General features: G+C 35.7%; 1 protein-coding gene across 1 annotated transcript in view; it reads left to right on the forward strand.

Moving 5' to 3' along the window:
* Stt3A (catalytic subunit 3A of the oligosaccharyltransferase complex) overlaps nt 1-27,756 on the forward strand; it is a 226,581-nt gene that overhangs the window by 36,278 nt on the left and 162,547 nt on the right. Inside the window, exons 3-4 of the mRNA XM_090414768.1 lie at nt 5,809-5,991; nt 23,742-23,887. Coding sequence (XP_090270894.1) covers nt 5,809-5,991; nt 23,742-23,887 — 329 coding nt within the window. The remainder of the gene's footprint in view (nt 1-5,808; nt 5,992-23,741; nt 23,888-27,756) is intronic.

Raw genomic sequence — 27,756 nt, forward strand, 5'->3', positions numbered from 1 at the left:
CAATACTTAAAGCAGAACAATGCCTTGTGTAGGCTGAACGAGGAGGCAGCAAAGTTGGTTTAGTGAGTTTCAAAATGGATTGTAAAAGGGTTTTGGTTAGCGGTGGCTCTAGTGCTGATGATTTTGGAGGAAAGTAGAATGATAGTGGTCAATTCAGTAGAGTACTGTTATAATGAAAGTATCTGTAGAAGAGGGGCACAAGGCAGAAACTGACATCTGTGAGAGAGAAAGAGAGAGGGATTGAAGTGGATATGTGAGAGAGGGATTATTAACTGAATTCCCCTCTTCTGGATAAAATTCAGTAATCTTAGAGAGGATTTTGGTGCACCACCTCAGATATGGGAGCAATATTTCATGGTTGGATGGATTTGGAATCTGTATAGAGTTTAGCAACTGTGAAGGTGTGAAGTAGTGTCTTGTGTGAAAACATATACCAAGTTTTTTGGCAGCTGCAGAAGCGATAGTTAAAATGCATTTGTGCCAGGAAAGGTTGGAGGTATAGATCAATCCAAGAATTTCATATTTTTTTGGCTTTAGCTGCCTCTCCACATTTCAGGCGCTTCCGCTGGCTTCTACCTGAAGTATAGATATGTACTCCTGATTGCATTCTTGTTGATATTTTCTTACACTGTTCTGTCTCTGCTTATCTCATTTAATGATCTTCCAGTTATTAATTATTCTGCTGAATTACTTGCAGGTACATTCAATATAATTTCTTCTTCTCCAGGATTGCATGTTTAAATCGGAAGTCCACCATTATATTTGGATTTTTCCATCCTTAAAAACAGCCTTACCACATGCTTCCCTAGTTGAATCGACCAATCTAGCATTTTCTTCAGAAGCCTATGTTTCAGCTCCTGTTTTCACTCTTTCATTTTTTTTTTTTTTTGTCTGGTAATATTTGTATATTTGAATTTTAAAGTTTACTTCTGCTTTTTAAAGTTCACTTCTGCTCAGTTTCGATTCTTTTTAAAACTTTCATTTATATTTTTCTTCTTAGTATGATATTCATTTTTATCCTGCTCAGAACTAAATGATCACTTCTGGTTTCAAATCTTCTGTATACTCTTGTCCTGAACTCGGTGCTCTGTCACCATTAGCAATATCATATTCAATAAGGTTTTGCTTATTTCTTTTGTTTTCTTTGTGCAAATTTATCCATATCTTTGTTGGAACACAGTATTAGTAATTAATTATTAGCTTTGCTCTTTTCTTCATCAGCATTTTCTGATATGTAACCCCAAAGATTTACAGGTTACCATGGTGTTACTACATAATTTAAGCATCACTGATTGTTAGCTTCTTGAAGAGAAGGAAAATTATTTCCTTCTTTCAATTCAAGTTTTTCCTTTGCTGCTGTTTTAAATCTCCAACAAGAATCAGGTTTTTCTTTCTCAGCTGATTTCTCTAATAATTCAACAAATTTCTCTATCCTTTCCTTTTTGAAACCTGTGGGATCTCTAAGCACAAATAAGTCTCATCGTCCAATTTCTCATTTTGAAATTTGCTCACACAACCCTAATTTAAACTTCCTGCTTTTATCTACTCCTTTCTTTTTTTTTTTTTTTTTTATCACTGTTACCTGAATAGATCTTATTTACATTAATAACATTTTCTCATTTCATGTTTCCCACCTCAACACCTCAACTTGTTAAGCTCAGTAGCATGTTGCAGCTGTAATCATCTTGCTTCTTCAATTATTCCTTAAGTGTCGTAAAATATCATGAAATGTCGACTACCTTAATTGTTGGCTGCCACCATCTGTAACATTCTACTATATCTTATTTGCTCACATTCTGTAGTCTAACAATTTTTTTTTTTTTTTTTTTTTTTTTTTTTTTTTTTTTATTTTTAGACCACACCAGTTAGACTACGTATTGAAATCAAGATTATAAGATTTTTAACTGAAGACAAAGCAGATATTGTTATTATTCCCCGCTGAAGTTAATCTTTACTTTAAATCAGTTGTGACTTAAACTTAATCAGTTAATCCAAGATAGAACTCAACTTTTCATTACTCAATTAGCAGGTTCAAATTTTTTGAGGATAGTGCATTAACAAAATCAGTCTAGGTTCACAAACTGTTTAATTAAATCAGAATTGATGGAAGTTTTTTTACTTGGCTATGCCACCAATTATATATTTTTTGATTTAATTCTTTATCCAAGTGTAAGCAAACAAAGTTTGCTCCTGTTGTATTTTCAGGACTGGGGCAACTCGTGGCAAAGGTGGTATAACTCCTCATCACTTGCCTTAGTACCCCCCCCCCCAATTGCTAACTTTTATGTGGAAGCTTTTGAGCAAAGTGTTCTTGATTCCTTTACTCTAAAACCTACAGTGTGGCTTAGATACGTTGACAATGTTTTCGTTATCTGCCACACAGTCGACAAACTTTAAACACATTCCTTAGCCACCTGAACAAACAATATGAGCGCATACAACTTACTATTGAAATTGACTATAAGAACTCGCTCCCGTTGCTGGATACACTGGTCACATGACTTCCCTCAGGCAGTCTATCCTTCATGGTTTACTGCAAACTGACACATACTGGCCAATATATACATGCTAACTCATATCACCACCCATCACAAAAATTTGGAGTCTTTAACACCTTAAACACAGAGCTGTAACAATTTGCTCTAATAAACAAGCTCTTAAACAAGAATTAAAGATATAACAAAATGCTATTAATAAAGTTCTTCATAAAACTTCATCAAAAAAAAAAAGAATATAGATTACAGTAAAACCATAGCTATCCCATACATTAAAGAGTTATCAGAAAAAATCAATAGAATCCTACACCATTATAATCTTAATTCCACTTTTAAACCACCTATAAAATTAAAAAACATATTCAACTCCTCTAAGGATCCTCTCCTCTCACTGGCACATCCTGGAGCTTATTGCATCTACTGCACCTGTAACTTACCTTATGTTGGTGAAACTGGATGTACAGTCCCTATACATAAAAAGAACACAAAAGACACATATAACAGTTTTGGTGAAGCAGGCCTCTCAACACCCTACACCAAATTGATTGGAAAAGTACCTGCTCTTTACATCATACAAAAACCTGGTATGAATGAAAATTTAAAGAAGCCTGTGAAATTCTGATTAATCCCCCTAATCTCAACAATAATGGTGGCATAAAAATTCCAAAAATTTGGATGGCACATATTCAGCCTACATAGTTTCCAGCATACCCTGACTTTAGGACTTGAAGCAATTTTCAGCTTTTATTGGAAACTATTCCATACCAGTTGATTGGAATTTATATGTACACTTACATAGTTTGTATATATATAAAAACATGCTGCTCTCCAAGCCAAATTTAATTTTGTGACCTAATAGATAATAATAGTAATAGGTCTCTAGCTTTGATGTAGTAAAGGTTTTTTTTTTTTTTTCACCAGAAGTCAGGCCAATAATTGTTGTAATGGTTGGTCAGTAGTGCAACTTGTTTCTTTGTGTGTGTATATATATATATTCTCCAGATGATGACCTTGATATGAAGGTCGAAACATCAAGTGTTCATTTTGGTTTATATTAAACTAAAGTTTTGCTCTGACATAGTAGTTGTCTCTATAATTTTTCATAATGTACAGAAATATCCTCTTCACAGATGAGAAGATTTTCACCTTCACTTCAATGCAGATCTTCACAGATGAGAAGATCAGCATTGAAGAGTTGCTTAACTGCCAAAATGATTGGGTGTATGTCCTGGATGGTCGCACAGCACGTGCCACCGCACCCAGGATTCAAAGAGTTCATCACCCCACGTCATTGATGTTTGGATTAGTGACCTGCACCTGTGTGTGTGTGTGGGGGGGGGGTAATGTATTGGGATATCCAAGTTGCATTTCTGTGAGAAAGGGATGAAAACCTCTGCCAAAGTGTATCAAGACACCATGTTGGAACCTGTGGTATGATGCCTGAACAATACCTTGTTTCATGGTAGTCAGTGGATCTTCCAACAGGACTCGACCCCTGCACACAAGGCAAGGACCACACAACAGTGGTTGGATAAATGTGCCCAAACACATCACCATCTGATTGGCTGTCTGGAAGTCCTGCTCCAAATCCACTGGACTTTAAATTGTGGTTGGAGCTTGAGAGAGTAGCCTGCAAAAAACGACACCCCAGCATCAGCATTCTAAAGGTGCGTTTGGATGAGCATTGGCAGCGTTTCCATTGGATGTTGTGCATGCTGCTATCGATATGTGGCTTCACAGACTTTGGACATGCTTGAAAGCAAAAGGGGACATTTTGAACATTGCATGCTGCTATATGCATGTTATACATGTGGTTTGTATGTGTTGATTTACTGATGGATTAAAGGTTTATACAGTGTTCAAGTTGTAACAGTATTTATGGCTAGACTAGGTGTTAGTGACCTGCACCTACCATCATCAGGAAAAATTTGCTTATGCCAATGACCTGGTAATAGTAACTCAAGATCAACAACTAAAAGTGACAGAAGATTTATTAACAAGAGATCTAGTTATGCTAAGTACCTGTTTTAGGAACTGGAGACTTGTTTCAATAATAAAATACCATGAGTTGGCATAATTAAAAGAATTATAAAAACAGAGGAAAACTTGTGTAAAAAACTTCATTAATGTAGAATTTTCAACTCAGTATTACAGACATCATCAGTACAAGATCACAAATGGCAATTAAACAATAACAGACAATTCTAAGAAGCACCACCTTAGAAGCTAATGTAAGATAACTAAAAAAAAATCAAAAAAGGTCTTGTTATGTGACTTCTTCCACAATAAGTGGAATAAGTTAGACCAGAAACCTAAATTTCAACAGCTAAGGCTAGCCACCAGCATCCTTCATAGGTGCTGGTGGCTAGCTAGTCTTGGCTGTTGAGCAGGAAGTTTAAGAATTAATGTTTTTTGGAGAGCTTAACACAACTATATTTATTCAGATTAGGTCGATTTTTTTTTCAAATCTGCTAAGTCTAAAAAAAAAAAGTTTGTATTTGCAACAGTGAAGCATAGTAGTTTTTTCATTTGATTCTGTGCATATCTAAGGCATAGTCAGCAAGATCTGACTGACCATAGTTGTGGCAGTAAGTGTATTTCATTTGTTCTTTAAGGAGGATATTGGCAGATTCTTAAGTTTGTCCGTAATTAATTATTTCTTTGTGCCATATTCATTCCATTAACCATACATGAAGATAAAGATCACCCAAACTCATAGTTTATATGAGGCATGTGCCATATTCATTCCATTAACCATACATGAAGATAAAGATCACCCAAACTCATAGTTTAATGATGAAACCGCCTCTGAATTTATATTAAAATTATTACTCTTTTTATAGAAATAATCCTAAATACAAAATAGCTCTTTTATAAACTACTAAATGCAAACAGTTCATAACTTTCATTCTATAAATCCCCTCTCCCAAGATCTTATAGACCCAATTAAAATACTCAAGAGAAAGGGAATATTATCTTAAGAGGCTCACTGAAATCTTGCCAGAGAGGGTTAAAAAAGGTGTAATTATTTCAGCATGAGCTATTTATAAATATTTTAAAATAAATTCTATCAGAAGTATGGGTTCTTTACTTTTGATGGCATTTATTCCTGAGAATTAAGAGAAGTATTTAAATACTTCCTAATTCATTATACTAAACTTTTCTTTGGTCTCTGCATATCACTGTTAAGTGTCTACGTATATGTGATATTATTTTGTAGAAATAAATTCTTTCTCTCTCTCTCTCTATCTATCTATCTTTATATATATATATATTTCCAACTTTTTTAAAATTATTATTTTTGTTTATTCAGCATTTTCATGTAGATTGTTCTCAGTGCTCAGGTTCGAAAGTGTGATACATGAATTTGATCCATACTTCAATTATCGTACTACAAGATACTTGGCAGAAGAAGGTTTCTATAGTTTTCATAATTGGTTTGATGATAGAGCATGGTATCCACTAGGACGTATTATAGGTGGGACTATATATCCAGGTATGTGTAACTGTGAATTTTTTATGTTTAAACTAGACCTTCATGTTAATAGCACACTGAAATATGTTTCATGACATTTATTGACAATGTAGGTAATATACTGGGTAAAAGTATACCTGGATAAAAGCTGCTGCTGCTATGGAAATCAAATGTGCATCCATATCAGTTTCCTGACATTGAAAAATAATTGATAACTCTGTCACTTGGTTTGCACAAGCAAAACCTGTTATTGCCTTGAAAATATGGATGCATAATATGCAGGTATTTATATATTCCCACAATGAGTCCTTGGAGATTTCGCATAATAATCTCCATTCCATCTTAATCAAACAAAATATTTTTATTACATAGAGAGGGTTTTAATTCTAAGGCCATTTGAATTAAGTAAATTGATGGAATTGTTTTTCTGATAACACTTCATTTTATGTTTTCTCTTTTCCAAGCATGTTAAACATTCGTTTGATTTCCTTTCAAATCACTCTTAACTATAGATATATGGGAAAGTCTGGTATTTTTATGTGGAGGATGTTACTTCATAGAAACATACTGCCTTTCCAAAATAACTGGTTAGTAGGCACATCAGTAAATCAAATAAAACTTAGAAATGGCTAAATGCAGAAACTTGCCTCCTACTTAAATGAGAATCAAGCCCTCTGTTCCATTTTGATACAACTTTTTTCTTCCTTGTTTTGTTTCTCCATCTCTTGTATAGATGACAAAGGCCAATCTCTTGTGTTATTCATTGCATATTTCTGTGATCTTTCATCAGAAAGACATCAGAAGAATCTGTAATAGTTTGAAACCACTGGTCTAGTCTAGATGATATTTCCTTAATTGTGTTTAGAATTTGCTTCAAAATTAACATCCATCATACATAAGCTGTTATATTCATTTCTCATTTACTGGTAGTGTGAAAGCAAGCATGTATACCCCCCCAAAAAAAAAAAGTTTGCTATCAAACTATTATCCTATTGTTTTTACTTATTCCTCTCAAACAATGGAGAAGGTCACCAAGCTACATACCTACCTCTTCACTATCAACAGCAGATCTCCTATTCTGCCTTACCTACCTTTAAATGCAAACTATTGAGTAGTTATGGAAACTTGTGGTTGACCTTGGCAGGATCAAGTCTGGTATAGAGGTTTATGCTTGCTTACCAATATGTTATAGGCTGCATTCTGCTGTTTGCATCTGGATCACCAGTTTCCTGTCAGGTCACGTCATGCTACATGTCATGATGGATGGTTTCCTCTCTTCATGTATACCCATCTGTTCTGAAGTACTTCAGGGTCTTGTACATTTTCCTACACTCTTCATTCTATCCAACAGTAACCTTCTTTTGCTAATCTTATATAGTTTGCTGATGACTGTACACTATTCCTCTTCTTCATTTGGCAAACCTTATAGTGCTCAGTTTTTTTATATTAATGTACTACAGGCTGTAAACCTATAGTACATTAATATCAATACTGTGGGTGAGCTATTCACATCAACATCTTCCATAACCATGTCTTAAACACTGATCTTACCATTCTTCAGGAGTGAAGAAAATCTAGTAAATTTAATTACTACCAAAATGCTAAAGGTCCAGCTAAAGGCAAGGATAAGTAAGGGGAAATCTTTTTTATGAGAAAAAGATATCCCTTGACTTCCTCTTACATAGATCACAAGTCAATTTCTCTTTTCAGATTAACTTATGTGGCTCAAATATGTCTCATCCAAAGCCCAAAAAAGTTTGGTGTCCTCTTCTGTTAATGGACACTACTGCTCACAGCTCCTAATATTATAGAAATCCTAAGTTTGTCACACTTTAGAATGTGGTTTCACGTTTGTTCAATAGGATATTAAAATCCTCCCTAAAATGTTTGATGCCATTCAGAAGAGGCAGCTGGTTTAATATATATATATATATATATATATATATATATATATATATTTTTTTTTTTTTTTATATGAATTCCACCTGCTACAGGATGTTAACTTATATCCTGTAGCAGGTGGAATTCATATAAAAAAAATGTGGGTAGATTAAGAGTTGAATAGTCTCTAAAGAAGAAACATGGAATTTTTCAAGTCACTTCAGGCCATCAGTATGCAGGATGGTGGTCTCACATAGGTGTGAATATCCCCCCCCCCCCAAAATTTTTAAAATGTAAATTAGCTTAGTAAAATAAATAAAATTTTTATAACAATACAAATAGATTGATATATGGTGATGAGTGTAATAATATGAGGGGACAGAATTAAGTGATGCCACATTTTTTTTTCCATTCTCAGAAAATATAATTTATTTAACAGTGGGTTTTATATGGATTAATTCTTCATCTTTTGCAAGCATTCTGTCATTTTTCAACAAAGCTTCCATTTTCTATATATTTTTGTCATTGCTTAGTGAGATGTTGCATGTCACCCCTGCAAGCTTCTTTATTCTTATGTTGGCACTCTTCATGAACAGCTTGTCATCAGGTACAACCTTCACATAGCTAAACCGATGGTAGTCAGAGGGTGCCATATCTGGACTATGGGCAGGATGGGGGAGATCATTCCAGTAAATTTGTGCAAGCTAGTGTTGAGGCATTGTCATCATGGAGGACCTTGTTTATGTTTCTGCCTAGCTGAACTCTGCAGATGCTTTTTTTTCCCCAGCAATTTCTGTAATATCTCCACATGGCACTGTGAATTGATTTTGGTGCCTCTTAAAAAGGCCTTTTGCCAGACCCTGTCTTTGTCCCAGAACACAGTTGCCATGACTTTTCTCACAGAAGATTGTCTTTTGGATTTCTTCTTGCGTGGTGAATTGATATAATGCCTTTTCATCAATTGTCTCTGTTTCAGGGTCATAATACTGAATCCACATGTAATCACCTGTGACTATGCATAGCAGAGAAGCCTCACCCCCCCCCCTTCCTCATTCCCTTAGTACTAGAAAAGTTCCATACAGACAGCTTTCAAGCTTCTTTGTTAAAAATTTTTTTTCCCACTTGGTTACCAACTAAATTATAATTAGCAAGATATTATTGTATATTATTATATTTTAATCCTTTACCCATGAATAAGCAAACAAAGTTTGCACATGAAGTATCTTCACAAACTGGTGTATTTCTATATAGAGGCTGTTGACTTCACATCAATCGTCTTATCCCATAATGCAAAGTGCACTTCCTTTCAGACTTATATGCATTATGAGAAGGGCCACAATCCAGGATGACTGGTTTTAACCTTTATCAAGGTCTTATCAATGAGGGCTTGACTCTGGAAGATATTAAAATTAAATTAGTACAAGAGTCATATTTTCTATGTACTTATAGTAAAATGGTATTTTAATGCTATGTACATTTTAATGTAATGTAATGCTATGTACATTTTAATAATACACTGTATTATTAAAATGTACATAGCATTCCATTACATTAAAATGTAATGGTAAACATAAAATGTACAAAATCAGAGAAAGTTTTTTTTTTTTTTGCTTGGTCACAAAATTAAATTATTATAGACAAGAGTTTTCATAAAATCTTGTCTGTTTTTCACTTTCAAATTCTTTCTATAATTTTTCAGTGGATTTTTCTCCAGTGAGCATTAATTTTTCAACAGTCTCTATTGTTCCACATACACTTTTGCCATCACAAAGTAAAACACTGTGTACCAATTTCATAAAAATCCTTACTCCAGTATTGAAGCTCTTCATGAACAACTTGTTTTAACTCTTCCTCGTTGTCCACAGAATGTCATCTTTAGTCTTTCCTTCAGAGGGTGCCAAACAGATGGTGGTCAGAGGATACTAGATCTGGAATATGGGAAGGAATGAAAGATCAGTTCAACCATATGTTGCAGTTGCATTCACGTTTTTTATGTTTTACCCCCCCCCCCCCTTTTTTTTTTTTTTTTGTCCCAGAATGTGGTTGCCATGACTTTGCCCCAAAGTCTTTCTTTTGAATTTCTTGAACATTAAATTGAGATGATGCCATTCCATTGACTGTTTCTATATTTAAAGGCTGTAATGGTGAACATATTTCATTAAAATTCAAAATATAAAAAAATTACAAAAAATGTTTAAATAATTAAAGGATTTATGGAAGGAGAGTGAAACAGGTGAAAGTTTGCATTAAGTGTTTCGACAGCTAGTGCACAGTTAGGTGGCAAGAACGAAATGAATGTTGATAGAGCTGATAGCATCAACAATAAAATAGAAAATGATAATGTCGGAATTAATGTTGAACATGGGCAGTGAAAATAAAGGATAACAAAATAGATGTAAATAAGGAAATAGCACATTTGAATGTTAGCCTTCACAGGACAAAGCGTGAAATTGAAAAGTTGCAGAAGTGGCAAGAGATTACCAGGGCAGAGAAGAGAAAAAAGCAGATAGTGTGAGGTAAAAATTGAGATCAGGTCACAAACGAGAAAAACATGGTGAGGAGAAAATTATGTATGGGGATTCAGTGATCAGAGAAGTACTTAATGAAAATACAGGGTGATTCTAAATTATTGTCAGTGTTTCCATGGCCTATAATTTTCAAACCAGAAACAACAAAATAAAACCACTTGCAGAATATGAAAGTATATCTCAAAAAGTTTTATTGTTTTTAGAATTAATACTGTAGAATGATAAACAACTTCAAGATGCGTGCCTTTCGTGGCACGTAAGATGTCCAAGTGATAATTAATTTCCTTCCAAGTGTTTTCTATCATTTGCAGTGTAACATTTTCTATCACAGCAACAATTCTGGTCTTCAGTTTGTTGAGGAAGGTCCCGGGTATCTGGCAAACAATATCCCTCACATATCTCCATAGGAAGAAATCAAGCAGTGTAATATCGGGTGAGTGTGAAGGCCATGGAATCAGTCCACCATGCCTAACCCTGCTCCCAGGAAAATGCATGTCAAGAAATTCTCGGACAATAAGACAAATGTGGCAGTGCTCCATGTTGCTGGAAAACTACATTTGGTTGATGATCTTTCAACTGGGGTAACAGATATAGCTGTAGCGTGTCCAGATAGTTCACCACTGTCACTGTTTTTTCTGCAAAGAAAAAGGATCCCAAAACTTCCGAATATGACAAAGCAGACCAGACATTCATATTTGGACTATCTCTTTCGAATACTCAAATGGCATGAGCGTTTTCTGATTCCACATATTCTGCAGTTATGATGATTTAACCTCCCTGATAAGCAAAACATTGCTTCATTACTAAATATTCATCTCTGAAGGTAATTTTCATCGCTTCGACTTTTGACAAAATGTCTTGGGCAAATTGAAAATGGCAGGGTTTATGTTCAAGCTGTAAAGCCTGTACAAAACAATCACATCATCACCCATCTCAACAATATGGTATCATAAAAACACTAACCCACAGAACTAGAGAGCAATTTGTTCCAGTGACATTTCTCTCACTGCTGAACTCACTCAGTGGCTGTAATGCCCATAAGATAGACAAAATACTAAATGCTCCCCAGAAATCTCCCTCACTGTCCACCACAGAAGACTACAACAAAACTGTCACCATCCCATACATTAAAGGCATCTGAAAAGATATCAAGAGTGCTTAATAAACATCAACTATGCACACCATATTTAAACCATATGTGAAATTGGCAACTCTAACCCATTCACCCAAGGACAGAATCTCTCCTTTATCATATCCAGGATTCTGTTGTGAAGTGCCCTGTTTGTGTGATCGAGCTTATTATAGAGACAGGAAGAACTGTGGGACATCCCCCCCCCCCTCAGTGAACATAAAAATACATCCGGCAATATCACTAGGACAAGTGAGGTCTAGCAGGCCATGCTTTAGATACCTCTAACAGGATCGATTAGAAAAAAAACAAAAGTGCTGCACAGAAGCTTTTATAAGTCAGAGAGGTTTTCCTGGAATCAATAGAAGCCTTTAAAATACTCCAAACCTCAACAGGTATGGCTATATAAATTTGCTAAAGATTTGGGAGACAGTCATCTTAAGGCCAAATTCATGCTTGCTTTCTCTCTCTCTCTCTCTGTTTTTTTTTCCCTCAACATAGATGGCACCTAATTAGGACTTTGGTCTTTGTCTTGTACGTTACAATTGTTTCAAACTAGTCCCATTGTTATACCGGATTGTTGTTGTTTCGTGTACTGTGACAAACCGTTTTTGTGCTCTGAAGATGCTGGATAGAATACGAGCGAAATATCAGCAATAAGTTAATAAATAGTTATTTTCTTATCAGTCTGTTTTCCCATCTATATCGTTAAAATTAATCAAACATGTATGATGAACATATAATGCTTCCCACACGTTTGAGCATTTCTGGTTAAACATCATCTGCTTTAGCTGCCTTTCCAGATTTCAGGTTTTGATGGCTTTTTCTACCTCAAGTATGGATGTGTGTGTCCTGATTGTATTTGCCTTGAATGTTTTCTACCACCATACTTCACTTTTTTCATTTCAAAGCAATTACTGTTCTTCAAACATCCAGAATGTTATCATCTTTAATTTTCATGTCACTTTATAATTTCTGATTCATTTTTTTTTAGTACTACTTCCTTCAATTTTAAACTTTTTCAACAGCCTGCAGAATATTTTGCCACCTTCTTGATATTTATTTTGTGTTCTTACAAATGTCTTCCCATGACATTTGTTTAGCTAGTTTTATCATAGCTTCACTTTCTTACATTTTTCTCCGTATTCTCTCAGAGCACATGCGGACTTAGTTCCTAGGAACTTCTTTAACTTCCATTCTTGCATACCTCACCATATACATCTCTGGCTGACTCAGTTGTTGTCTTCAGGTTCTGCCACTGAATCTCGAAGGTTCTTGTTTTCACTCTTTCATATTTTCTTGAATAATATTTGTATATCCGATGCTACAGTTCACCTCTGTAAGCTGCTCAACTTTGATTCTTTTTCAAACTTTCTTATCCACTTTTCCCTTCAATATGATATTTAATTTTTTCCTGCTCAAAACTAAATGATGATCACTTCCTATTTTACATCCTTTGTATTCTCTCATGTCTTGAACAGGCATGAAGATATTGCTCTCAACAATAACATAGTCAGTGAGACTATTCTTATTTCTCGTCTTCTCTCTCCATCTGAATTTGTGCATATCTTTATGTTTGAACGTGTGTCAATAATAAATAGTCCATGTACTGAACTGAAATTCAGCAGGTACTTACCATTATTATTAGTGTTGCTCCTTTCTCCTAATTTTCCAAAAATTATTTCGAAATGTCTGGTAATCATTTTTTACATTCAGATCTTCAAAAAGGATCAACATTTCCTTTTTTTTTCTTTGTGTCAACTGCTTTCTGTAATACCTGAAAAAAAATTCATCCACTTCTTCCTTAGCAGAACCTTCTCTCAGACCCAAGGCACAAATAAGTCTCATTATCCAATTATTCATTCTGATATTTGCCTACATAATTCTACTGGATGTTGCCTCCATTCAAGATTATTCTTGTATTTAGTGTTGGATATAATATGGCCTTCCTTCTTTTTTGTGATCATTATTTTCTAAATACAGCATCTTGTATTTGTTACGTAAAAGAATCTCATATGTTTTTGTCTTCTTTGTTTCAGTAACACCTATTATGTCACTTTCACATTTATGCAGTTCTCATTCCATTTTTCCATTCATGCTTCTCATATTGATTGTACCAATCTTGAACTCTACTGACGTTAGTTTAAGTTTGTTGCAGCAGCTGACTTTTCACTGTTCCCTCTGACTCCTTGAATAAACAGTGAGGTGGGAACTCGTTTAATCAGGTAATGCCAAAACTGGCACAAAATTCTGTTGTGTTATATTTCCATTTTATTTTGGTTTAAGCTAATAAAAATGTTTGTTTGTTTGTTTGCTAAATTCCAAACTGCCAGACCATCTTTACTAATTCAGTATCCAGGTAGATACCTCCTGATGGGGTGCACCATTCTCTGCATTACTTAAAAGACTGTGTGGATGTTTTCTCAAAGTAATTTGGCTTTGATCCTCACTTAAATGATCTTTTGATCCTTCACCCTTAATTTACCTTAATAAATATGGATGTGTAAATCTTCCCAAGATTTGGGAAATAATAATTCTTAGACTTCCAAGTCCAACAGCCAAAGTTTCCATGTTACCTACCAGAGTACACAAAAAATGCCACTTTTTAGGACTTCAGGCTTTTCTCCTACTTATTTTTTTGTTTTGTTTGTATGTGCTGTTGTATTTCTCATACTGTATCCCAGTATGAGAAATGCAATAGATGTCTTTGTAGCAGAAATAAAATATAAGAATCATTGCACCTGTGTTTAATTCTTTCATTGCTGTTTTCATTCCATAAAACCTTAACATAAGGTCCGTGTGTAGAGGCTTAAGTGCTGTGAGGACATCATGTTGGAGGCTTAATGGATTTTTTACAACACTCAAAAAGAATTAAAATAGAATTTAATACTTCCTATATTTCGTCCTAGTCACTAGGACATCTACGGGGATTACAAAAACAATTAATGTAACATATACACAAATAACAAACAATACTGAGCCCAACCACGTGGGTGACACTAAAGTCCTATCTAGGTAGAGTGCCCTCTAAGGGCAGTAGTAGGTGGCCTGGAATGTAAGGTGGGAACTCTGGTGATGAGTGTTTCCCAAATCTTCGGAAGCTTAATACAACCGTATTTATTGAGATTTGGTTGGATTTTGAGAGCTGCTGCTGCTTCTAAAAAAAGTCTCTCTTTCTTGAATTTGCTGTGGTGGAGCATGGTGGTTTTCTTCCATGATACCCTGTGGGTGGTGTCCAAAACATGGTCAGCCAAGCCTGAATGGCCATAGTTGTGTTTGAAGATATAAGACTTGTGTTCCTCTAGACGGATGGATGCTGATCTGCCTGTCTGTCCAAAGTACGCCAGCTTACAGGAACAGGGTACTTTGTAAACTCCAGGCAGAGAGAGAGAGGAGGGAGCTGATCTTTCGTAGAATGGATAAGGGTAGCAAGTTTGCGGTGGGGCTTATATGCTGTGTGTAGGTTGTACTTTTTTAGTATCTTGGCTATTTTTTTGGATGTGCCACGGATGTAGGGTATGGTGATGGCATTTTTAAAATCTTGTTGACGAGAAGGACGGGGAATGGGGGAGGAGTTGATTATTTTTTTGATACTGTGATCGCTGTAGCCATTGGAGAGGAAAGTGCTGTAAATGTGGTTCAGCTCAGTAGTGAGGGCGGTTCCACTGGAACAAAGATTGTGGCCTCTCTTGGTAAGAGTTTTAATAATGCCATATTGTTGAGAGGGGTGGTGGTGGGAGAGTTTGTGAATGTATCTGCCTGTGTGTGTAGGTTTTCTGTATATGGTGAAGGTAAGTGTATCATTGGGCAGGCGTGTGACTAAGGTGTCTAGGAAGGGTAAACAATTGTTCTTTTCCTTTTCCATAGTGAACTGGATTCTTGGATGTAGACTATTGAGATGACTGAGGAAGGAGTCTAACGTCTCTGGGCCATGAGGCCAAATAGAGAACACATCATCTACATATCTTAGCCAGATAGAAGGTTTGAGTGGGGCTGAGTCTATGGCTCGTTTTTTGAAATCTTCCATATAGAAATTGGCAAGGGGGGGTGTGAGAGGGGGGGAAACCCATGGCGGCTCCCTCTATCTGCTTGTAGATTTTGTTGTTCCAAGAGAAATACCCAGAGTTAATGGCAAAGGAAAAGAGATCTAAGATGTCAGAGGGAAAAACTTTTTCTAAGAGAGATAAGGTAATTAAGGGAATATTGGTAAACAAGAGGAGATATCAAAGCTTACCAATATGTCTGTCTTATTCAAGGTTAAATTTTCTGTGAGGGCTTTAAAGTGGGTAGAGTTTTTTATGTAGGAAGGGGACTTCCGGTGAGGGGGATCAGAGAGTTGGCCAGCTGTTTAGATAGTCTATAGCAAGGTGTATTGGTGGCATCTACTATAGGCCTGAGTGGGGAATTGGGTTTGTGGATTTTTGGTAAACTGTATATTCGAGGGGGACGGGAGCGGAAAGGTTTAAGTTTTTTCGTGATGTCAGGGGGCCAGGAAGATACTTTTTTGAGTAAGATTTTTAGTTTCTTAACTTATGTTTTTGTGGGGTCGTGTTCTAGCGGGATGTAGGTAGCGCGATCGCGGAGGATAATGTTCATTTTACGATTGTATTCACTGGTATTAAGAACGACTGTGGCATTACCCTTATCCGCTCTGGTGATGACGATACTTTTTTCTTTACGTAGTTTCAGGAGAGCCGTGCGTTGGGCATATGATAAATTACTTTTTGGCGGCGAAGAATACGCGAGGATGTTGGCTACGTCAAGTCTGATGTTGTTAGCTATCTCCAACAGTAAGTGACTGATTCCCCGTTCGATGTTCACCATTACGTCAAGCACCGGCACTTCCTTCGGAGCGACGGCAAAATTACGGCCGAGGCAAAGGGCGCTGACAGCATCGTCGTTGAGCCTTTTGGAAGAGAGGTTTATTACTGTCTGGAGCGGTTGAATTTGTGGTTGTGGTTTGTTTTTCACAAGGTTGCTATATTTCTTGATGTGTTTATTTTATTTTTTGGAATTCTCTCTGTGCGGAAGTTTCCGAAATGCCAGAGAGAATCGACCAAAGTTCAGGGTTAAGAATGGTGGAGAGCTCTGCATGTAAGGAGCCAATGGCGGCGTTCGTCACTGCGAGGGTAGCACGTGTAGAGGTGATTTGCTCGTGGAGTAATGCCTGGCTGGCACGGTTATATATACGAAGTGCTTTTTTGGAATGGAAATTGATCTTCATTTTAACGCAGTTTGGTATCACTCTTGTATCCCGACATCATTTTAAAAAGGCCAGCCTATTTAGTTGCCTAGATAGTCGTAGTTTTGACTTACCGTATTGCTTGGATTTGCATGCTAATTCTTCTCCATGGATGATTAGAATACGTGTGTAGAGGCTTAAGTGCTGTGAGGACATCATGTTGGAGGCTTAATGGATGTTTTACAACACTCAAAAAGAATTAAAATAGAATTTAATACTTCCTATATTTCGTCCTAGTCACTAGGACATCTACGGGGATTACAAAAACAATTCATGTAACATATACACAAATAACAAACAATACTGAGCCCAACCACGTGGGTGACACTAAAGTCCTATCTAGGTAGAGTGCCCTCTAAGGGCAGTAGTAGGTGGCCTGGAATGTAAAGCCATCACCATATCCTACATCCGTGGCACATCCGAAAAAATAGCCAAGATACTAAAAAAGTACAACCTACACACAGCATGTAAGCCCCACCGCAAACTTGCTACCCTTATCCATTCTACGAAAGATCAGCTCCCTCCTCTCTCTCTCTGCCTGGAGTTTACAAAGTACCCTGTTCCTGTAAGCTGGCATACTTTGGACAGACAGGCAGATCAACATCCATCCGTCTAGAGGAACACAAGTCTTATATCTTCAAACACAACTATGGCCATTCAGGCTTGGCTGACCATGTTTTGGACACCACCCACAGGGTATCATGGAAGAAAACCACCATGCTCCACCACAGCAAATTCAAGAAAGAGAGACTTTTCTTAGAAGCAGCAGCAGCTCTCAAAATCCAACCAAATCTCAATAAATACGGTTGTATTAAGCTTCCGAAGATTTGGGAAACACTCATCACCAGAGTTCCCACCTTACATTCCAGGCCACCTACTACTGCCCTTAGAGGGCACTCTACCTAGATAGGACTTTAGTGTCACCCACGTGGTTGGGCTCAGTATTGTTTGTTATTTGTGTATATGTTACATGAATTGTTTTTGTAATCCCCGTAGATGTCCTAGTGACTAGGACGAAATATAGGAAGTATTAAATTCTATTTTAATTCTTTTTGAGTGTTGTAAAAAATCCATTAAGCCTCCAACATGATAACATAAGGTCATTAATCAGTTTGCTGACTTCAGCATAAAGTGAAGAATTTTCAGTTATTTCTTAGAGGTACCTCTCCCAGATGTAAATAACAGTTTTGTTTCAATATTGGAATACCATGAATTGGTATAATAATATAACTATTAAAACAGATTAAACTCATGGTAAAACTTATTTATTGTAGAATTTTTGCCTAAGTGTCATAGACATCTTCAGTACAGGATTATACAACAGCAATCAAACAATAACAGACAATTCTAAAAAGTGCCACCTTAGGAACTAATGTAAGATAATTGAGCATGCTATCTGCAATAAACAAAGTGTTCTTTGAAACGAGACAAGAGTCGTTCATAAAAGGCATTTCCTCATAGAATGTCAATTTAATAGACAAGCTTAGGTGTTGATCATTATTTATAACTTATTTTAATGGTATGACAACACCAAACAAACTAAATTATAAAAAAGATGTTTATTAACTGGTTTATATTTTGCTGGATTTCAAACCAGCATCTTTACAAAACAACATGTTACAGTTTACATGCAACAATGAGTAAGCAAAACAATTCGAATTGTAATGTACAAAAGATTTAAAGTCCCTATTTTGGTGTATGCTAATGTTGTAAAAAAGAAGTATTACAGTTGTGTAGGAGTTGAACTTCAGCTGACTCTCCTACATTTTTTTGACAGATTAATGCAAGCCATGCTTGCTAGGGTTAGGAGAATTCTTTATAGGCATTGCTGGCTCCAAACATAGTCTCTGACCTGCAATTGTCTTCCATATAGTACATTGGTTTTCTTCCATCTAATCCAGTGTGAAGGGGTATCCTAAGCTTCGTCTGCCAGTCCTGACTTGCCATAATAATGGCAATGAATGTATTTTTTATGCTCTCTAATGAAAGTTATCTAAAAATAAAGTCTAATAAAGTTCTCTAAGGCAGATATTAATGAATTGTAGGCTAAGTCACAGGGAACTTTATTTACTAGAGAAAGTTTAATTCTAGTAGCAAGGCTTATACGTTGGTCAAACATAACTGGTAATTGGTTTATGGAATTAACAACGCATAAAAAGTATATTAATTAAAGGTAACTTTAATGAATAACTTCTATATTTCGGCAACGTCATGTTGCCATCTTCGGGAACATAAAGATATGGTATGTGCACGCAGGCACCAACAAAAGCAAATTAGGAAGAAAGCAAGAAACTACTATTGTTCCTAAAGTCCTAATGGTGCCCTCTGGGGACCATTAGGACTTTAGGAACGGCCAAGACAACCAAATTAGGGGCTAATTTGGTTGTCTTGGCCGTTGGGCTGAAGTTCTCATAATGTAAGTCTCCCAAATTTGGGGTAGTTTCATGCATCCAAATTTGTTGAGGTTGGGGAGACTTACATTATGCGAACTTCAGCCCAACGGCCAAGACAACCAAATTAGCCTGCCAGAGGGCACCATTAGGACTTTAGGAACAATAGTAGTTTCTTGCTTTCTTCCTCATTTGCTTTTGTTAGTGCCTGCGTGCACATACCATATCTTTATGTTCCCGAAGATGGCAACGTGACGTTGCCGAAATATAGAAGTTATTCATTAAAGTTACCTTTAATTAATATACTTTTTATGCGTTGTTAATTCCGTAAACTAATTAACAGTTAGAGAAAGTTTTATGTGCTAGAGAATGGAGTTTGTCCTTAGAGAGAACAGATCAAAGTTGCTAATTTCACATGTAGTTTGAATGTTTTAATTGAATTTTTATTAGTTCTTTAGCTACCTTTTCAGATATACTTCAGATACGTGGAATAGGAATAGTGGTGTTTTGTGTTTGGCAAGGGAGAAGTAGGGACACCATGTAGTATTTTATCTGCTTTGCGGGAGTTGTGGTCATTGGCCAAGAAAGTGTGGCAAAGATAGTTGAGTTCTGTGGAAAAGGCTTCATCATTAGAACAAATAACCTTGGCTCTATGTTATGTAAATGCTGCAAGAATTCTGTTGTTGGTTGATATGATTGTTTATATAGATATCTTCTGGTGGGTGGGTGTTGGCTTTCTATAAATGAATAAAGATAGTGGACCTTCTGAAAGACAAGTGAGTAATGTATCAAGAAAAGGCAAACATTTGTTTGATTCTTTTTCTAATGTAAAGTAAATTTTGTGTGTTGGCTGTTAAGTTACAAAGGAATCCTAAGTGACTTGTCCATGGGACCAAATGGCAAACATATATCAATAAAGCATAACCACTATGGTTTGGAAGTAGCTGTGGTAATTGCTTTGTTCTCAAAGTGCTCCACCTAAAAGTTTGCTAAATGGAGGGGAGAAGAGGAGAGAATCCATTGCAGTACTATTAATCTCTTTGTAGATTTTTCCTTGAACCTGCACACATAGTAAATTTGAATAATTCAAAGATATCAGGGGAGAATGTTAGACTTTATTAATTCAAAGTGTTTATTAATGGTACATTAGTAACTAAGGAAATGATATCAAAGCTCACTATTATATCTGAATTTTGAAGGATGCAATTTTTTACTAGCTTATGTGCGCACAAATTCACATGGAGAGAAGAGTCAACGAATAAGAAAAGTCTCATTGACTATGTTATTGTTGATAGTGATGTTTTCTCCCTGGTGCAGGACACTAGAGTGTACAGAGGATTTGAAATTGGAAGTGATCACTATTTAGTTTTGAGCAGGATGAAATAGAATTTCATATTGAAAAGAATAACATGTAAGAAAGTTTTAAAGCGAATAAAAGTTGAGCAGCTCTCAGATGCGAACTGTAGACTAAAATACACAAAGGTTATTGAAGGAAAAATGAAAGAGTTTGAGAACAGGAACCAAACCTTGGAGATTCAGTGGCAAGCCTTGAAGAAAACCCTGATTGATTCAGCTAGAGAGACATGTGGTGAAGTTGTCTGCAAGGATATAAAAATTAGAACTCCATGGTGGACACAGGAAGTTAAAGAGGCAGTGAAGGAAAAGAAGAAAGCATATCAAAAGTTCCTGGCAAATAAGTCAGCTTGTGCTCTTAGAGAATACAGAGACAAATGTAAGAAAGCTAAACAGTGTGTAAAACTAGCTAAACAAAAGTCATGGGAGCACTTTGGCAAGAACATAGAAAATAAATATCAAGAAGGTGGCAAAATATTCTGGAGGTTGTTAAAGAAGCTTAGGATTGGAGGAAAGAGTGCTGTAAAAGGAGTTTGAGATGATAAAGGTGACGTGAAAACAGGAGAAAAAGATATCCTTCAAGTATGGAGTAATTACTTTGAAAATTTGCTAAATGAAACAAGCAGTGATAACAGGACAATGATAAAAAACACTGACTAGGCATGCAGTCAGGAATACATATCCATACTTGAAGTAGAGAAAGCCATCAAACGCTTGAAATGTGGAAAGGCAGCAGGAGTAGATGATATTCGACCAGAAATGCTGAAGTATGGTGGTATAAAAGTCTTACAGTGGCTGCCCTGCATAGTTCAGAATGCCTGGACAGAGGGACGAATTCCAGACGATTGGAGTAGAGCTCTCATAGTACCTATATATAAAAAGGGAAATAAAACTGAATGTGAGAATTACAGAGGTATATCCCTACTGAGTGTTCCTGGTAAGATATATGCAAGTATACTTGAGAAACGGTTGAGAAGAATTGTGGAAGAAAAGCTTGGTGAATGACAAGCTGGATTCAGGTCAAATAGAGGCTGTCAGGATCAGATCTTCACTTTACGACAAATAGTCGAGAAAGCATGGGAATATCACAAAGATCTGTATTTAAGTTTTGTCGATCTGGAAAAGGCATATGACAAGGTGCCAAGAGAGAAACTATTCAATACTCTACAGTTATATGGTGTCAATGGAAAATTATATCAAGCAATACTTTGTCTTTATTTGAGTTGTAAGTCAGCAGTTAGAATTGAAGGAAGTACAGGATGATGGTTTAATGTTAATTCTGGTTTGAGACAAGGATGTACATTATCCCCTCTTTTATTCATTATCTATATGGATCACATTATGAAGGAAAGTGGTATTAAACATGATATCAAAATTGGAGATGTTAATGTCAGCTCTTTGCTTTATGCAGATGATGTTATACTTCTAAATAAATCTGCTGCAAGTCTGCAAGATTCTCTGATTAAATTGAATAACTGTTGTAATAGATATGGTATGAAGGTCAGCAATAAATAGACAAAGACAATGAAAATAGGCAGAATCATTGAAAATGTCAACTGTATTGTGAATGGAGAACCTGTGGAACAAGTAAAACATTTCAGCTACTTAGGCACGATTTTTTAGTGAAGATGGTAAATTAAATATGGAAATAGACGACAGAATCAACATAGCTAGTATGGTAGGAAGTCAATTGAATAAATTCATATGGAATAAGAGAGAAATTAGTCGGAATTAACTGTATGCAAGACAGTGTTCGAACCAGTTTTAACTTATGGATCTGAGAGCTGAGTCAGAAGTAAAACACGTGACCAAAGACTAGAGGCTGCAGATATGAGAGTCCTGAGAAAGATTAGAGGCGTGAACAGATAACATCAATGGCAATATCATATTAAAAATGAGAATATTAGGAAAGAACTTGACATTATCGGCATCCAGGAATGTGTTAGCAGAGCTAATCTCAGGTGGTATGGTCACTTAAACAGAATGGGCGAGGAAAGATTAGCAAAACAAGTGTTCTCTGCCGAATTTGCAGGAAAACGACCCAGAGGAAGACCATGATATAGGTGGATTGATACGGTACAAAGTGTCTTAGACGATAGAAATATAAGATCTGGTAATGTTGGAGTCTTGACAAGTAACAGACTGATTTGGAAGAAAATTGTAGATAGGAAGTTAGTAATGATGTAAATTTTTCATGTAGTACTATCATATCCTGTACACCCCTTGAGGGTACATGGCAGGAATTTGATGATGATGATGAATTTTTTACTAGTGATACGAAATTGACAGAATTTTTTTTATAAAAGTAGAGGAGTTATTAGTGAGGAGGACAAGTGATTTAATATGGAATTCTCAAAACACACACAGAGAACAGAACCTTGAGGCATGCCACTGTTCACATTTCTTTTCTGAGAAATAAATATGCATATATTTAAAAACTTATTTTAAAAAATAATTTTTTTTAATTTAAAAAGTATGTTGCAGATACATAATTGAGAAATCAACACTTTTAACTAATGCCAGAAAATGGGGAGAAAAAAATTCAAAAATTAAATTTGCTTAATCTTTAAGACTATTGATGAATTTTTTCATGTTTTAATTATTGTAATCATATTATTACTGTCATTGTAACTGCTTTCCCTCTTCACAAACCTGGGACATGAATATTTTCTTTACTTTTCCATAGTATTTCAGAGCAGAGAGGTTAGATGTTTTATGAGTGTGAGATCTGCTCGATCATTATCAAATTAAATTTCAATTCTTCCAGGTATCCAGTATTATTAGTTATTCCTGCTACAACCTCCTAGAAAATAGAAAATGTTCTGCATGACTTTAGTTGCTTTGACTTTCTCAATAACCTATTTCATGGGTCATGAACGAGGTTGAAACATCACACCCATAAAACATCTACCTCTCTCTCTCTCTCTCTCCTCTGAAATACTCTTTTTCATGCTGTTTGCTTCACTCCTAGTTGTTTAAGAAACACACCAGTAGAAACTTTCTTTCTTCTAAACTACACATGCGTACACTGTCAACATACCATAGGTTTTGCGATCTGACATATTGCGAGTTGATAAAAAAATTATTTTTATTTGTATTAAATTATGTTATTGAATTGATAATTGTTTATATCTATATTTAATATATTTTAAGCATTATAATAATTTTCTGTTTTTTTGTAAGAAGTTATCCGGTTTCAAAAAAAAAGTTTTATATGTAACTGAATTTTTTTTTTTTTTTTTTTTTAGGTTTGATGATTACTTCTGCCACGATATACCACTCTCTACAGTTTCTAAACATAACAATTGATATTAGGAATGTTTGTGTGTTTTTGGCTCCACTCTTTTCCAGTCTTACTACCATCATTACTTACCTACTTACCAAGGAACTCAGGGTACATAGATTTATTTATTATATATCTACAATTTTTATAGTGCAATCTAAGTTATTTTAGTGTTTGTTGTATAGTTGTAGAAGATGACAGTAAGTTAAGATGGAAGGTACTGTAGTTACTACTGTTTCATTTTAAATATGCATGCATGTACTCTACAGGCTGAGAGTTTGAATTTTCATTCATCAGGTTATTAGCTATCAGAACCACTAAAGAAGAGAATGGAAAACTTTATTTTACTTGCATTTTAGTATATGAATCAGCAAGTAAAAGGACCCACTGTAAAGACAGTTACATTTGAGTTTTGTCAATAAGGCATTCTATGTTTTCATTAAGTATGTGTAAAAGTGATTTATCAGCATTCATTATGAATAATTATGGAGACACATTAGTGGTTAGAGAAGAAAGGAATCTGTTAATGGAATCTTTCTGAGCTGAGGGAATGGTGTAGGGAAGGCTGTTCCATTGAACAGTTTTCATTCCATCTTTCCCAGAAGATGGAATGAAGGAAGATAATGGGCAGTTCAGTGAGTTTGCAACTGAACCATGGATGCTGACCAGCAACTGCCCGTGTTTGTACATGATTAGAGGAAGCAGAGGAATGTTGATAGCCAGTTCAGTAGAGCAATACCCATGAAAATACCTATATAAAAGACATAATGCAGAAACAGAATATTTATTGGAAAACAAGTGGAAACGGTCAGTAAGAGAAGAGTTGTCTGTTAAGCAAATGGCTCTGTTGGATACAGTCATGTATTTTAAGGGCCTTTTTATGTGGCATCCCAAATATGAGAATAGTGTTCTATAGTTAGGAAGATTTGGAATTTATAAAGCATTTGGAGTTGAACAAAAGAGAAGTATTATTTAGAATGAAAAGAATATCAGGCTTTTTGGAGGACAAAGAGGCTATGGGCATGATGCATTTGTGCCAAGATAGGCTAAATGTGAAAGTCATCCCAAGAAGAGAAGTGTCAGAGAGTTTTTACTTTTTTTTTCTGCACAGCCCTGTCATTTGCACCATTTGTAAGATACTCCCTTGATTCTGAAGTGGTTTAACTCCTAACTTCAAAATTAAAAAAAATAGAAAAATGAACTAAACTATAAATAAACTTACATAGATTTGTATCCCAGAATCTTCCATTTTATTCAATAAGAGTTTGGTCTTCATATAGCTTTATAATCACAAGAAAAAAAAAAGTCTTTAATTTATATAGTAAATTGTATTGCCGTCTATTGGAAAATTACCAAACTTTTCAAACAACCCTCATAGTAACCATTTTTATCCTTTATGGACAACAAAGCCTCTGGAATTTTAGTGTCTTGCATCTATCAGAGCTCTCTCTCTCTCAAATTCACACAGGAGGGAAAACCAAACACAGAAACTACTCTTACTTGTATAACACAGCATAAAGTAATTAAATTCTTCCTTCATCCTGTCACGGAATACACATAGTTTACCTTTTATCTTCATCCATAACACTTCAATATCTTACACTTTCTATATGAAAGTCACAGTAAGCTGAATTGAATAAACTACTAAAATCATATCAACAGTTTAATCACATTGGAATGAGTTTATCTCTTGGCATGCTTCAAATTACCCTTCATACGGAGAACCCCAAATTTAAAAAAAAAAAAGAGAGAGATAGGAAGCTATGCTTACAAATAAACTTTTTACTGGAATATGAACTATGAATGTAAAACAAATATAAACTTTATACTAGAATAGGAACTCGATCATGTGCCTTTGGAAATATCAAGATGAACCACATTAGTTTCTCTAAACTTTTCTGTGGCTTGTGCCCAGAAAAGTTTAGAGTAAATTAGAAAATTAATTTAGAGTAAATTAGAGTAAATTTAGAAAAAAGTTCAGATGTCTTAGTTAACCTTTACCCTGGGTAAAGGTTAACTAGGACATCTGCTGTGGAACTAGAGCAGAATTCATTTTGATGATTACTAATTAATTAGTGGAATCTTCAAGAAGTTGGCCATTAATGACCTTTTCCAGTATTTTCAAGACTACCGAAGGGAGAGCAATAGGGCATTAGTTAGATACTTGACTTTGATTTCCTTAGGAACAGAATGGATAAATGATTACTTCCATGCTGTTGAATAAATACCAGATGAGTATTGACTGCCTGTAAAGATGATTAGGATAGGTGTAAATTCTGGAGCAAATGCTCTTAGTACAGCTAGAGGGATACCATCTGGACCAAGGAACTTGGTAAAGGTTGTTGAGTATTTTTCTGATGGTGAAAGATCAGAGTAGGCATACTGTGGGTAGTTCATGGAATAGTTAGGAAGAGATTTGTCTTGGTCATCTAAACATGAGTTGGAAGGAAAGGTTGATGGCAAAGGTCTGCCTTATTTTTTTGTATATTATCATTGATGCTACCATCAAGATGAGAGAGAGATGTGGAAAGACAGAAATTGGTCTAACATCTTTGCTGAGGAACCAAAAACCTTGACTGTAATTTGAGCAGGAGCTTTGCATAGTGCATTTGGTCCTTACAGATTCTCATCATCATCAATTTCCTGATATATACCTTAAAAGTGTGTTCAGGCGAATTGTCATATTAGGCTTTATTTTTGTTTAATTTTTAAATGCTTGTACAATTAGTCTCGTGATGAAGTTTCTGCAGTATGCTATGTAAAACTTATAGTGGAGAAATATAGTTGCAAATATAGTAGAAAAATATGGTGGCAGCAATTAGGTCACCATAGCATTTCTGTGCAAGCCTCACTTTTTTCTTTTCACCGATTAATACCTCTTGTGTAGTACCATTACAGTTCCTTCCTTGAAATCATCCATTACATGAAATATGCCATGTTCTGCATATAAAACTTCCAACATAGGTGCACTGTTTTACCACAAAAGAATAATATAAATAGATCTTCAGTTTGTTCACTATGTTCGTACTCAGCCTTTCTGGTCATGGCCTCAGTTGTCTTGGGAATGCTACATGATCATTACATTACACCAAAACCAGATATGAAAGAAAATTTAGATGCCTTCAGAGTTGTTTTATCGGTTTGATCCTAATTGAAAATAATGACCTCAAAATTTCAAAGATTTAGTTTGTCCATGTCAAAGCTGTATAACTGAGAGGAGACTTCCACATAGCCTTTAAAGGAATGTGGAGAAATGACCAGGGCTTCTGACCTAATGTCCAGTCCTCACCTTCTGTTGGGTATCCACCTGGATACTGAACGAACGAGGATGGGCTGACAATTTGGGATTTAGCTGACCAAATTGTATTATTATTGGCTTAAACCAATATAGAAAATGATGGTACAACATGACAAAATTTCATGCCGCTGGAGCGTTGCCCGGTTAAACAAGGCCCCCGTTGTTTTCGCCAGGGAATCAGGGTGAACAGCGAAAAGTCAGCTACTGGAACAAATCTGAAAGCACACCCCAACTCAACATCACCAGAGTTAAAGATCGGTACTATCAACATAAGAAGCCTGAATGGCAAAGAAATGGAGCTAGCTGAAGAATTAGATAAGTACCAGATCGACATAATAGGGGTGACTGAAACAAAAAAGAGAAAAACTGGTGAGATCTTTCTGAGCAATAAATACAAAATGTTATATTCAGGAAATGACAATCAAGGAAAAGAAGGAGTAGTCATAGATATCAGAATGGGGAATTGGACAATGAGACTTATTTGTGCCTATGGTCCCACAGAAGGTTCTACTAAGGTAGAAGTGGAGGAATTTTTTGATGCTTTAGAAAAAGCAACTGACACAATGAAAAAGGAAAAGTTGGTCTTTCTTGGGGAGCTAAATAGCAGAGTAGGAAATGATTGTCAGACATACAAAAATATTTTGGGAAAATTTGGAGAAAAGATCAAAGCAAATAATAATAC

The sequence above is a fragment of the Typopeltis vanoorti genome, chromosome 25 (genome assembly GCF_054136105.1).
Source record: "Typopeltis vanoorti isolate ZY-2024b chromosome 25, IOZ_Tvanoo_1.0, whole genome shotgun sequence".
Lineage (NCBI taxonomy): Eukaryota > Metazoa > Arthropoda > Arachnida > Uropygi > Thelyphonidae > Typopeltis > Typopeltis vanoorti.